This window comes from Pongo pygmaeus, chromosome 16 (assembly GCF_028885625.2).
Source record: "Pongo pygmaeus isolate AG05252 chromosome 16, NHGRI_mPonPyg2-v2.0_pri, whole genome shotgun sequence".
In the NCBI taxonomy this organism is placed as follows: Eukaryota; Metazoa; Chordata; class Mammalia; order Primates; family Hominidae; genus Pongo; species Pongo pygmaeus.
The window spans coordinates 39974201-39989272 of NC_072389.2; the positions used below are offsets into that span (position 1 = coordinate 39974201).

Here is a 15072-nt window from a genome sequence, read left to right on the forward strand (position 1 = left end):
GAGAAGAAAAACTTAGTGTGAAATTCTGGAGTCTAAAATTAAAATGTAAACAGAGAATGCTCAGTGACCTTTTCTTAGGAGGTTCACATGAAGGAATGTCATGGTACATTGACCAAACTTTTATTCATTTGCATTTTCAGGATGTTGCGATGAATACCACATGACACTCAATAAATTACACTATGACATTTTGTACAAATCACTTCACTTCTGGTTTCCTCTTCAGCTATGTTACTTCACCCTCTGGTTACCTGTAGGGAAAAAAAAAATGTATTTTGGGGCTTTATCTTTAAAGGGCGATTCACAGTTCTAGCCAATGTAAAGATATTGATTCCCAAACTGTGTTCTAAGGAAATAGCTACCTAAGGTATGTTTTTTTGTTTTTTTGTTTGATGGATGCTCGTAGCCCAGGCTGGAGTGCGGTGGCACCATCTCAGCTCACTGCAACCTCCCCATCCCGAGTTCAAGTGATTCTCCTGCCTCAGCCTCCAGAGTAGCTAGGACTACAGGCGTCTGCCACCACACCTGGCTAAGTTTTGTATTTTTAGTAGAGACGGGGTTTCACCATGTTGGGCAGGATGGTCTCGATCTCCTGACCTCAGGTGATCCGCCCACCTGGGCCTCCCAAAGTGCTGGGATTACAGGCGTGAGCCACCGCACCCAGCTCGTGTTCTAAGGAAATAGCTACCTAAGGTATCTTATTAAAACAAAACAAAACAAGTTTCCCAAACTGTGTTCTAACGAAATAGCTACCTATTTAAAAAAAAAAAAAAAAAAAAGTTTTATGCTCTAATAAGTTTGGGAAACGCTAGGTTAAACAAAGCTAAACATGATTCTTTCCAGTGGGACATCTGAGAGTCTTTAATTAGCTAACAGTGCATTGTGATTCTGCAAAGGAGGAACAATAATTCAGTTTCCCAAACTTATCTGACCATAGAACATATTTCTCAGAGTATTTTTCAAGAGTAGTATTTTCTGTAATATATGTTGAAAAATAATGGTATCGGCCATCTTTGTACATAAGCTCAAAATGTCAGCCAGCCCTGAAATAAATGTAAGCCGAAAGGTAGAGAGATAAGTGAATAAAGCTGGCACACTGTCAGTCCGGAGTACCATGCTGCATTCTGAGTGAAGCTCCAGGAAACTGAGCTAGGGTTTCTCTAAGAAGAAAAACTGGAGCGTCCAAAGCTTCTGGATTCCATTTAATTAAAACCCTTTTAAATTAAATCCTTGTAACTGAAGAGTATCGGTGGATGAAGAAAAAATAGTCTCACATGTCTTCATTTCCATCCTTGGCTCAGTACAGCTCCAGTTCCATTATTCTTAAACATCTATTAACATGATTGCTAAATAATTACACAGGCTAACTGCCAAGCATTTTTCACAGGAAGCAAGGCACTGCTCTTCTGGCTTATGCAAAAGGGTCACTGTTTTTGTTTTTTTTTTTTAATCTTTATCTTGTTTTGATTGAAGAAACATCTCTAAAAATACCATGTGAGTGCAAGATAAAAAGGAAATAGCAATTCAAGGCACAAAGCTAAGTACATGCAACAATATAGATGATTTGGGGGTGGGACAGTACAGAATTCAGAACTGATAGCAGTTATCAGCTCCATATTTCAGAAAGACCTAGTGTCTTCCTTCTGCTTATACTGTTCTGCCAGAATTTTAATTTTGGCAGAGATCACTCTCGATGTTATGATGTACTGATTCAGAGGTCCCAAATCAGTAACCTGATCCTAGATAGATCCTCAAAGGTCAGCTGCCACTAGGTGTCCCCTTCTTGATCATCCTTCATGCTCCCTGGATTGGGGCATGGCTAAGCACTCAAGTCAAAGGATTAGTTGGCAATATCCTACATTGTCAACAAAGCTTTGAAGAAAAACAGAGACACAAACTGGTATTTACTAAGTACCTAGGTGATAGATTATTTTCATAAACATTACCCCATAAAACAGACAACTCTCCTGCCCCAAATCCAAACAGATCTTTTTCCTTTATTTACAGATAAAGAAAATGGGGTTAGAGAGGTTATAAAATTTGTCTAAGGTCAAACCAAATGCTGATAAGCAAATTAGGTACAATTCTGAGCCAGGTCTGCATGAGTCCAAAGTGTGTTTTACAATATCATGCTGTCTCTTCATCATTACAAAATTTCATTTGTTTACAGGAGCACAAATGGCCTATTTATGCCTTTTCTCTCAGCATCTAGCAAAACATCTCAACTTTTATTACACCAACTTCAGGAGTCTTGATAATGTTTAAATCTTCTCATTCATTTGCCTAATTCAATAGAGCTATTTATTCTCAACTGTTGGCAATGAACTTTCTTAACTCAGCATTTTGGAAAAAAAAAAAAGAAATTCTAAATACTTGAATTGCTTCATTTCATGCTCATTCTTTTGGGCATGCCTCTTTTTGGTTTTCTTTAAAAAGATTCTAAAATCATGACACATTTAGATATGAAAAATAGGATGGAGAGCAATGGGAACACTAATCTGAAATAGTCACATGGCTAGAGTACCTGTGTCTGTAGTAATCCCAAAACTATATAGAAAACTCTTGAATTTATTAAGCAATCCCTCATGTGTGCTTGATTGAAAAAATAAAACAATGCAGTGCTGTAGAACTGTAGACTTGGATTCTACCCCACTCTTCCATAGTTGCCACCCTGGTTAAGTCTCTCTGATTGTTTCCTCATTATTTAAAATAAGTAGAGCTCTTAAATTCCTTCAAAAATTCCCAAGATTCTACAGTCAACTGCCACTCACTTGCCTTTCCAATGAATAAACAGTTTAAAAGAATTCAAATCCCACCGCCTTTTTTCAAATCCCACCACCTTTACCCTTTTTAAATTCTTTTGACAAGGACAAAGGACTTACCCATCCATCTTCCACCTAACTTTGCTTTTTAGTGACAGAAAAACCAAGCAGCAAAGAAAAAAGTATGGTCACTCATCTAGGCAAGAGTGATGTACATTGCTTGGAAAATAGTTAAGGAGAGAGCGCTTAACAGCCAGCTTATTTTGGTTGCAGGTATCATACCTCATATCCCCTAAGGGAGAGAGAAAAATCAATCTTTTCCAGGAAAGATGGTAATGCAGTAAAGCTTCTTTCCCTTGCTTGGCCTGATACCATATATTTACAAATGAAAATAATTCTATGAGTGCGATTCCCCATACAGATGCCCACAGCACCTGCTTTCAGAATCTTTTATCAGAGAAATTACATAACAGGCTATCTGGCTTGATCCTTACTCTGATAACAAACAGACCTGGGTTTCCTAGTATCGCGTCCTTGGTATTTCACTCCTCTCATCGTCTCATCACTTTCATTTCCCCTCGTCACCTGACATTGACACAAATATCCTGATGCAGTAGGATACATCATAAAATGAGAGTCTGGACCATATTCAACACAGCCTGGTAGAGTTGAGCAAACACTAGTTACTCAAAAATATAACTGACTTGACTTTCTGGGTTTAATTTCCTTATGAAGCAATCATTCCTTCACAATGTCAGGACCAGAAGGATTTCAATGGTAGTGTGCAGTTCTTGCTTGTTTCTTCAAAGATTCCTTGGACGTGGCCAGGCCCATAGGTGGATGCACTAGAGGAGACACTCTGGGGGAAATGCTCCCCTTTAGATACTCTAGCAGATGATCAAAATGGGAAATAGAGAACTAGTGGGCAATTTTCCCCTCTACACATACATATAAACATTTCCTTTCTTTTTTTTTTTTTTTTTTTTTTCCAGTTCTGGGCACCATGCCCAGGGACCTTATAAGCAGAGGTCCCTTGTCAGAAAACATTAGTCACATTCACTGGTAATTCTACCATTATAACCTCATTCATGTGAAGACAACACAGTAATCTTAGTACAGTGCTTCTCAAACTACAAAGTGCCTGTGAATCACCTGGGGACTTCGTTGCAATGTAGATTTAGATTTAATAGGTTTGGAGCAGAGCCCAAACTTCTGCATTTCTATAAATAACAAACTTCAATATGATGTTGATGCTGTTGGTTCACAAATCATACTTCAGTAGCAAGGTCCCAGGTACCTCTGCCTTCCCATATTTGAACCACATTTTACCTGAAGGTCTCCTTGTAGCTGGTTATCCCAAGAAAAATAAGGCAGAAAACTCAGAATTTCTGCCATGGGAAAATTCTATCCTGCACACAGGAGTTCAGTTCTCTGACTCTCGTTGCCCAGACTCAGGATCCTGCTTCTTGCCCAGATCGATTTGGCAGAGTCTTCCTATTTAGCTGATGACAAATCCTGGCTCAGCCTCACCAGCCTTGGCTGATGCCACTCTGCCAGCAACCCAAACATTAGTGGTGTGGAGAACCTCCTAAAATATAGATTCCTGGGCTCTAATCCTGAGATTCTGACTCATTCAGTCTGAGGTGTGCCTCAAGAATAAACAGACATCTTAGGTGATTCTAAGGCATTCTAAGATTTGAGAGAAGGAAATGCATGTAACCAGTTTGATAGACTGGAGAAACCTGTATCTTACTGCTAATAATATCTTGACATAAAGACAGCAAAGAAAGGTTAAGAAAAAAGGAAACAGAATTTAAGCATTTGATAGTATAACAAAAGAAACAAGTTCCTTCCCAATTTGGACACTCAAGGGTATTCATGGTTAAGTCCGGTATATTCTGTCCTCTTCTTTAGAGAAGTTCACTAAAAATATGAAGTATATATTATATATTCTATAGAAAATGATTTTAATGTAGGTATGATTACAGACACACTCGGTGATCAAAACATGAAAGGAATGGTTATTTGCTCTTCTGATTGAACAAATGAAACTAGAATTGTTCATACACATAATTTAAAAAAAATATTCAAGACACTGAAATCAGTTAACAAATGTAAGAACTGAACATTAATTAGTGACAGTAAAATGGCAGAAGCAAATATAAAATACAAAAAATAACTTTACTCAGACTTTTTGAATGCCATGTCCTCCTTTAGAAGGACTACAGTTTGGCTACTTGGTCTCTTGTGGGGCAGATGTGGCATCCTGAGGTGTGTTAGCCTCTGCTGGTGCAGATACAACTCCTGCCATAGTAGGGGTGGTCTCAGATAAAGCAGGGATGGCTTCTGGATTGGAACTGGCTTCTGTCTCACTAGGGGGGGTGTCAGTTTGAAAGGCTGGAGTTTCTTGACTGCAGCTGGTGTCTGTTGGACTGGGTATGATGTCAGCTTGAATAGTCATGGCCTCTTCTTCTGTTTCCAATTCTGTTTCTTGATTTTGAACTTCCTCACCTTCTTCTACCATAGCAGGTGGTAGTTGTAATAAAGTCTAATTAAAAAAAAAAAAAAAAGACAATACCAATATGAAAAACAGCTTATAAAGCTAAGCTCTCACATTACCATTCTAGAGTTCTCCAAAACAGTGCTGACCATTTTATATTACAGATTTAACACCTCTGATGACAATGGTCTAGGTTCTGCTAACACCAAGGAATATGCCTACACAGATGTCATATACTGATAATCAAAATACATATAAAATCCTCAGAGAGGAAAACAACCATGAAAAGCTATTAGATTTTTAAGCAACAGACTTTGCTGTCAACATTTCTGCAAAAAACAGTGACTGATCAGGACTGATTATAAAACTAACTCAAGAAAGGGTCAACTTTAATCAAAGAGCCCTGTGAGCTGGGTGCGGTGGCTCATGGTGGCATTCCCAGCACTTTGGGAGGCCAAGGCAGGCGGATCACTTGAGGCCAGGAGTTCGAGACCAGCCTGGCCAACATGGTGAAACCCCGTCTCTACTAAAAACACAAAAACTAGCTGAGCGTGGTGGCAGGAGCCTGTAATCCCATCTACTCAGGATGCTGAGGCAGGAGAATCACTTGACCCTGAGAGTTGGAGGTTGCAGTGAGTTGAGACTGTGTCACTGCACTCCAGCCTGGGCGACAGAGAGAGATTCCATCTCAAAAAAAAGAAAAAGAAAAGAAAAAGAGCCCTGTGAGAGGTAGAGGGGAGCCTGGCCTTAAGGCAAAGCCATGGGAGAAGGGAGCAGCAAGGAACAAGGTTTCTGTTCCATTCAACCAGAAAACTGGAGCAACTCTATATGCTGCTTAGCTTGCCCTTTGCCCCATGGCAGTCTAGTGGCTTTCTCATCAGGGACTCTGCTTACAATGCTGGAAATTGAATGAATGAATTGATTGATTGATTGATTGATTGATTGAGACAGAGTCTCACTCTGTCGCCCAGGCTGGAGTGCAGTGGTGCCATCTCGGCTCACTGCAACCTCCGTCTCCCAGGTTCAAGCGATTCTCCTGCCTCAGCCTCCCAACTAGCTGGGATTACAGACATGTACCACCATGCCTTGCTAATTTTTGTATTTTTAGTAGAGATGGGGTTTCACCATGTTGGCCAGGCTGGGCTCGAACTCCTGACCGCAGGTGATCCACCCACCTCAGCCTCCCAAAGTGCTGGGATTACAGGCATGAGCCATTGCACCTGGACTTTAAGATTTTTAAAAAGTACCGTGCACGATAGCAGCAAAAAAAAAAGAAAGAAAAAGAAAAAGAAAAATACTTAGCAAAATGTTAACAAAATATGTGTAAGGTTTGTATGTTGAAAACTACAAAATCCTGATGAGAATTTAAAGAAGATCTAAATAAACGAGAGATCTTATTCATGGATAGGAAGACTTAATATGTGAAGATGTTAATCTCCCCAAATGGATTCTAAACAATCCTCCTCTTCAAAATATCCTTTTAAAAACTGCAGCATGCTTTTGGGGGTAGAAACTGACCTGCTGATTCTAAAATGTATATAGAAAAGCAAAGGAACTGGGATAGCTAAGACAATTTCTAAAATGAAGAACAAAGCTAAAGGACTTAATGTTATCTAATTTCCAGACTGACTGTAAAGCTACTATAATCAAGGTAGTACAGTCATGGCAAAGGGACGGATATACAGAACAATGGAACAGAATAGAAAGCCCAGAATTAGACTCTCACATATATAGTCAATTGATATTTTGACTAAGATGACAAGCAAATCAACAAAGAAAAAAATTGCCTATTAGGGAAGTGGTGCTGAAACAACTGCATATCCACAGACAAATGAATAAAACTCAGTCCTACCTGTATCATATAAAAATTAACTCAAAATGCATCATACCTAAGTATCCAACCTAAAACTATGCAACTTCTAGAAAAAATCTTTGTAACTCTGAGTTAGGCTATGTATTTTTAGGATATAAAAAGCATGAATCATAAAAGAACACTTTGATACATTGAACTTCATCATAATTTAAAACTTTTGCTCTTTGAAAGACACTTACAAAATAAATAAACAAGCCAGAATGGGAGAAAATATTTGTAAAATACATATCAGATAAAGGACTTGTAGCAAGAATAAATAAAAACCTCTCGAAACTTAATAAAATATACAACCTAATAAAAAAATGAGCAGGAAACCTGAGCAGACACATCCCCAAAGATATACAGATGGCAAATGACCACATGAAAAGATGCTCATCATCAGTCCTTAGGGAAATGAAAACTAAAACCAGATTGAGATCACTGTATATCTATTAGAACTGCCAAAATTTTAAAAAGACATACCATATCAAGTGAGGGTGAGGAGGTGTAGCAACTAGAACTCTCACACTGCTGCTGAGAGTGTAAAGTGGTTCAACCACTTTGAAAAACAGGTTGGTAGCTTCTTAAAAAGTTAAACACATTCTTAACATAAATTCAGCCATTCCACTCTTAGGTATCTACCCAAGATAAAGTACAAAGACTTGTATAAGCAACAGTAGCCAGAAAAAATAAGAATACATACTGTATGCTTCCATTTATATAAAAATCTAGAAAACAGAAGCAAACCTATCATGACAGAAAGCAGATCCTTGGCTGCCTGGGAAGGTAAAAAGGGGACTGGTGAAGGGCAAGGAGGGATTACAAATGGGCACAAGGGAAAACTCTTGGGCTAATGGATATGCTCTTTATCTTGGCTGTGCTGATGGCTTCACAGGTAAATGCCTATGCCAGAACATATAAAATTTCACACTTTAAGTTTGTGGACTTTATTGTATGTGGAATTCTAACTATATAAAGATGTTTTAAAAATACGAATGTTACATAAATAATAATAGCCTGCTTTAGTTTAGCTGATTTCCCACAAGGAATTAGGTACTAAAGATTTATTCTGAAGAAAAGAAAATTATTTCTACAGCAAGAAAAATAAAAGTCAATTTTGAGAAACTCACCTGATGATAATGATGTGTAGTCTGTATCAAATGCATGTACATGTTGTATACAAAGTTTGCCATCTGGAGCATATTTTTTATTATTTGTACTTCGTGAGATGGTCTCTCTCCATTCTAGAAGAAGGAAAAAAGAACGTTAAGTATCTAGTAAAACAACCCTAGACGGTAACACTTCAACATAAACCCATTTCTTAATCTTATGAATAAGCACAATTAGGGTCTGGAAGACCTAATAGTAAGAGGACATAAAATGCAAGTGTGAAGAGTCCAATGAAGACTTCATGAATGTTAAAAAAAAAGACTTAAATAGAATTAATAAAAAGGGGGCCCAGGTCAGCACGCTCTGCCTGCTGGCCACGTGACTCCCATTAAAAAAAGATTATTTAAAAAAAAAAAAAATTCATGAAGAATAGTGATTCCATTGAAATTTAGAAAGGTTAGAGACTAGAAGAGCTAAGAGTTGCCAGCTTTTAATATAATTTTGGGCTGGTAAGTGAAGTATGGGTTTTAGTCTACTATCTAATATAAAAGAATTAGTACGAGATAAGTAATTATTTGACTAGAGAGAAAAGTCAACACGGTCTGAAACAGCAGTTTCTAAGACCGTGTATGCTCCAAAGACAGTTCATAAGATAATTCAGAATGAAAATATTAACATTCTTTGTCCTACTTACATTTTTCTAAAAAATAAGAGGCCAACATTTACTTTTTATTTAACACATATACTATGAGTCAAGAGGGTGAATATTCAAACGCTCTTTTTAAAATTTTGGTGTCTATCAGAATCATCTGGGGTAGACTGTTAGATTGCAGGTACCTAGGCTCCAGCCCCTATAGATTCGGATTCAGAAGGTCTGGGTGGAATGAGCTGATTCTTCTGTAGCTTCTGACAACAATCTAAGAAACACTGCTCTGTAAGTGTAGGTAAGGCGGTAAAGCAAATCAAGAAAATACAGAATTTGTACTTCTTTTTAAACCACCCTAAAATAGAGATTAATGACTTTCCTATTTATAGTTATTAATAAAATGTTTATAAAGTCTTATCCTTTCTTATGATAGGAACAATTTAGAAAACCATTAAGGTAAAAAACATACCCCAAAAAAGGAGCATTCAATCTTAAAGTGACAAATTATTTAAAGAGTATGAAGTTAGAAATAATTTAGTAAATTAAACAACATTTCTCAGAAGTAAGCAGGATGGCAGCATTCCATCTAAGCAGGTATTCTTTTGATTAATGGTCATTTTCTGCAATGGTCAGAACTCGTATGTACAAATACTGCCATGCTATTATGACTAGGAACATGGAAGAGTTTTTGTTTGTTAGCTTCTTTTCTGGAGTCTTGCCAAGAGCTGCCTTTCCTTGAGATGCAGCACTCTCCGCCCCTCACTATCTCTTGAGGAGAAGATGGGGAGATGTTCTCAGCCCTAACCTCCCCAGGGCCTTGAACTCATGAGTGTTATCTAAAGCATGGGTTTCCGAAATACCTTCTGTTCAGTGATATTGTCTGACCTGCACTCCAGATTTCTTCAGGTGTGATGTGTAGCCCTTACATAGAAAGCACCTGGGGAGCTTGTTACACATGATGACACCTAGGCTCTGTCCCAGACCTCTTGTCAGGAATGTGCCTGTTTACTAGCCCACAAAAGATTGAGAAACTCAGATATAATAGGATTGTGTCTAGACTTGGGCCTGACACTTGAGGCTTTATGTGACCCTACCACCCCATGATCTCTCGCCACCATTTTCCTATTTCTCCACAGCAGCATTTCTTCAAAAATAAGTAAATAAAAAGGCAGTTTTTAAAAAAGTACCTATTATTATTAAACACACAAGACTTAAGTTTTTTTTTAGAGGGGTGGAGGGAAGATGCATACTGTGAACATCTAAAATAATGTTATTTAAAATCCAATGGACCCCCATCCAGGACAATTCATTAAATAAAAAAGCAAAGCCCAAAAGTCTATAGTATAATAACCTTCACGTAAGAAGGAAAATAATATAAAAATAAACATATCTCTTCTCCTTTATACAAAAGGAATATAAGGATAAATGAGAAACTAAAGAGACTGGTTATCTATGGAGGGAAGGTGCTAGGAAAAGGGGAGAAAGAAGGGGGGATAAGAGGGAGTAGTATTTCTCTATCTTTTCTTTAAATATATGTGCTCTCTCCTCCCCCATTTCCCCAAAATGTAAGCTTCTTAAGAACTCAACTATTTATTGCTCTATTTCCAAGTAAGTAGTTAAGTTCTCCTTACAAAACTGAAGACAAACAGTACAGTATAATGATAAATAACATGAACTCTGGGATGTTATTCGAAAAGACCTCCTGGCTTTTCAGATCTTGGATCCTCTATCTGCTAGATGCATGGCCAAACTACTTAGCTTCTCTGACCCTAAGTTTCTCCATTTGTAAAATGGGGTTAATAAAATAATCTAATAACCTAATAGGCTGTTTTTACTGAGATGAAAATGAGATACTGTATGTAAAGAACTGCCTGCCTAATACATGGTAGCTACTAAATGTTGTCTGACATTATTATTTTTAATTTTTAGTTATTTATTTTTTATAGAGATGAGGTCTCGCTATGTTGCCCAGGCTGGTCTCAAACTCCTGGGCTCAAGCAATCCTCCTACCTCGGCCTCCCAAAGTGCTGGGATTACAGGCATAAGCCACTGCGCCCTACCGATATCATTTTTATATAGAAAATCTAACTCATTTCCTCAGTGCAGCACACTCTAAAACAGGGACTAAATTATCTATAATAATGTTCCAAGCTAATGTAGTCACCTATAAGAAAATTCCAATTTCCCACTCTGAGGAATGCTGTTTTATAAAATGAAGAAAGAAATCCTACCTTTCTAGTAGTTGGGAAAGGTTCTGTTGGAATTATATGCAAATGAAGGGGGCGAGCTGTGAGCTGACTGAAAGCTGGAGTCAGTTCAAAACAGTTTTGGAAGAGGGATACTCTGGCAAAGATATAAAGTCCAAGTCTGGCTCTAGACATGGCCACTACCAAGCGACGGACATCCCTTTGGGAAATAAACAAAATAATTAGCACACTTCAAGATTATTAACATTTAAGCAGCTTTTTTTTTTTTTTCACATATTTCATTAGATAGTCCTGTTAAGCCCCGGCAATAAAAAGTTAAGCTTCTTAAAAACTTAATAGAAGTTAATCAATGTTACGTGACTAATAAACCAAACAAAAGTTAAGGCTTTATTACTAACCTCTCGTTGGTTTTTTGAGGAGGAGGATCACAAAATAACCAATGCACTTATTAAAAAGGTCTAAGTAATATATTAATATTACTGTATAGTTCAATTGTCAGTTACTGATTTATTGTATCACTGTCATTGAGTCAATCCGAACTAGCTCTTCTTCCACTTCACCTACCAAAATCCCAGGCTCCATCAAGGTAAAATTTTACTTCCTAGATAACTCTTACCACACTGTTTTATACTTATTTACAATAATAAGTACATATGGAAATATAGGATGATGTTACAAAACAATACAAGTTGAGCATCCCTAATGTGAAAATTCAAAATCTGAAACTTCAGATAAGGGACAGTCAGCCTATAACATGTCTTATCCACGAATTTATTTTACTATTTAGATTCAATGCCTGGCCTATAATAGGTACTCAATATTCATATCAACAGTGATAAAAACGGTTAAACTGAATGATCAAACTACACATGTAGCTGGCTATCTGATGAATGATGTCATTTTTCTTTAATCTATTTTTTTAAAAGAATCTAAGTTTTTTAAAAAAAGGTTTGAATCAAATAAATGTAAACAGGGCTAATGTAATTTCATCTCACTATTAGATAAAATGTGTTTTAGTGAGAAAAAATAATTTTGGTTTCAAATGCAGAGGACAGATTTTTTACTTGAGATGTTTTTAGATGGCTATTTAAATTTTTGAGTACTCTGAAAAAGAGAAGACTTTCATGAAGAATAATAAAGCCTGGGAGAATCACCTCCAATTTCTGAAAGAAAGTGTGAAAGAGTGTGAAAGAGATCTAATGTTACAGAGATTGTTCTCTGTAACATTCAGAGAGACAGAGAGAACCAGGAATTGGAATATTTATCTAATAGCTTTTCTTTGTGTAATGCAAGGTATTTGGGGAGTATCTCTAATTCGGCCTCATTTTCTATGGTGTTTTTTTATGGTCTAGTCTATGGTTTTAAGGAGGTACACAGGTCTAGTCTATGTACCTTAAGGAGGTACAGTGTGACACCAGCATATACTATCACTTATATTCTTGTGTTATGTGTATGTGTGTGAGGGGACAGAGCAGGGATAGGTACCCTTCCCCCAGCAACAAACAAAATTAAGACATGCTCATTTAGGTAGAAGGAAAAGACATACTCCTTTACAGAAACTTTGAGGAATCTCTACATTTGTGACACACTGGATTCATGAAGGAAATATTATTTTCTAAGTTACTGTCAGCCAAATTATTATTTTCACCACATTTCCTTAGAACCCCAAGGGGTCATGCTACAGTTGGGTGGTTCCAACACTGGTAACTGAAGGTACACTGCTAGAAATACCTAGCATAAGTTCTCACACAAATATTATAAATAAAATTATAGTGGAATTTAATGTTGTTAGGCAGAAAAAGGGTTAGTAGTGGAAGCAGGTGACAAACTGTTGCATGGTGACCTCTTACATCCAGAAGGCCCTATCTCTAGACAGGGCACAGATACAGCACTATTGCAATGACCACCGTATGGTCTCTGAGAAAACTTTTCCCCAGCCTTCAGTGCTATAGTACAGTAAAGTGGCTTTTGTAAGTATGATCTCCATTGTACATGAGGAGATTTGAACTAAAAATTTTCTGCAGATTCAAATGTAGGTATCTTCCAAAGATATATTAATGAATCTGTCACTAGACTCTAAACTCCTCAAGGGCAGAGATCATGGATGTTAGATCTATTACTAAATATTAAGAATCTAGCACACTGACAAACAATGGATGGATCTGAAAATGTTTGTTAAATGAATGACCAAATACTATGAACATAACAAACTACCAGGCAAAAAAACAAAGGATAGTAACATGAGTAGGCAGAGTTCCTTGGAATTATGTCTTGAAAGCAGGGCAATGTGGACTAAACATTCTTTCTTAGTCCCCAGAAGATGGCTGGATAGGAAAAGCACTGTTAAACAACAATGCCAACACTCTGATAGAACCCCTATGAGGAAACAACAGAGGAAAGCTGCAGCCTCATTACTTGGCTCAGAACAGGTTACACGCATTTCTATTGGTAGCTAGGCTGTCCAAATCAGTTCGGTACAAGAACAATGAATGCTGGAAAAGGGACCAGAACTGTCCCACTACTCTGGCTACTAAACAACTCCACATTGTCCTAAAACAGGCCTCTGGAACTGAAGCTGGCTCCAACCCAATCACCCAATTAGTCCACCCTGGCTGAAAAAAAGGTGTGAGCAAAAGAAATAAGGCAGGCACTTGGAAAACGGTCTAACAGTTCCCTAAAATGCTAAATACAGAGTTACCATATGACCCAGAAATTCTACTCTTAGGTCTATATCCAAGTGAAAGAAAAACAAGTGTTCACATAAAAATTGTATATGCATATTCATAGCAGCATTATTCATTCTAATAGCCACAAAGTGGAAAAAACCCAATGTCCAATTGATGAATGGATAAATAAAATGTGACACAGCCACACAATGGAATACTATTCGGCAATGAAAAGGAATGAAGCACTGATACATTCTACAACAATGAACCTTGAACATATGTTAAGTGACAGAAGCCAGTAACAAAAGACCACATATTATATGATTCCATTTATATTAAGTGTCCAAAATAGGCAAATCTACAGAGATAAAAAGTAAATTAGTGGTTGCCAAGGGTTTGGGGGAGAGGGGAGGGAAGTAATTGCTAAGTACAGGGTTTCCTGCTACAGTGATGAAAATGTTCTCAAATTGATTGTAGAGATAACTGCATAGCTGTTAATATATAAAAAAATCATTGAATTGTACACTTTAAATAGATAAATTGTATACGCAAATTACAACTCAATAATGTTATTGAAAAAAATGAGATATGGCAGGAAGTAGGTTTCCTTGGTATCCTGAAACAGAAATAGTTTCTTGCCTATATATAAAAGGAAGGATATGAAAGATTAGCTTTCTAAAAATCACAAATTTTTATTAAAAGTTTGATGAAATTCTAGCTAAGATACCTAGGCTAAGCTACCTGGGTAACTGGAATCATAAATAATGAACTGACATATCCCCTCTATGCACAACCACCACCAACACTATCCCCCATGAAGAAGTTGGAGTTTCAAAGGAAAATTTTGGCAAATACAAATAAATTTAACTTATTGGGATAAAGGTATTTTTGCTAGAAAATTTTGATGTTCAAGACAATACTGAAATCAGGTTTTCTTTTAACCCTTCATTCATAAGCATTTTATCCTCAAAATCTTTCTTTTTTTTCTAAGTTTACAGAAAAATTAGGCATAGGGCAGCAAAGAACTAAAGTCACTGGAATTTGAAGACCAAGTACCACAGAGTTAAGAAAAAAGGTAGGGAGAGGAAGGGGGCAGAAGGAGTATTCATATATTCATACTGTAAGTTTTTGAGATGTTAATTATGTAAACCATAGTGACAGCCCATTCAGATGGTAGTTATACATCTCAATGAGAAGAAGGAATTGCTTTTTTAAAAAGTTAAGTCTGTAAATATTGGCTTGACACTTAATATGCAAAAACAAACTATTTTAGAACGCGAAACAATTTTTTAAAACATTACATCTTTACTCACCCTTACATAAAAGTTA

General features: G+C 37.1%; 1 protein-coding gene across 1 annotated transcript in view; it reads right to left on the minus strand.

Annotated features, from left to right (window-relative positions):
- Nucleotides 1–4708: 4708 nt before the first annotated feature.
- AQR (aquarius intron-binding spliceosomal factor) overlaps nucleotides 4709–15072 on the minus strand; it is a 112035-nt gene continuing 101671 nt past the window's right edge. The window contains exons 33-35 of the mRNA XM_054450651.2: nucleotides 11102–11276; nucleotides 8245–8358; nucleotides 4709–5310 (exon numbers count right to left, since the gene is read on the minus strand). Coding sequence (XP_054306626.1) covers nucleotides 4996–5310; nucleotides 8245–8358; nucleotides 11102–11276 — 604 coding nt within the window. The 3' untranslated portion in view covers nucleotides 4709–4995. The remainder of the gene's footprint in view (nucleotides 5311–8244; nucleotides 8359–11101; nucleotides 11277–15072) is intronic.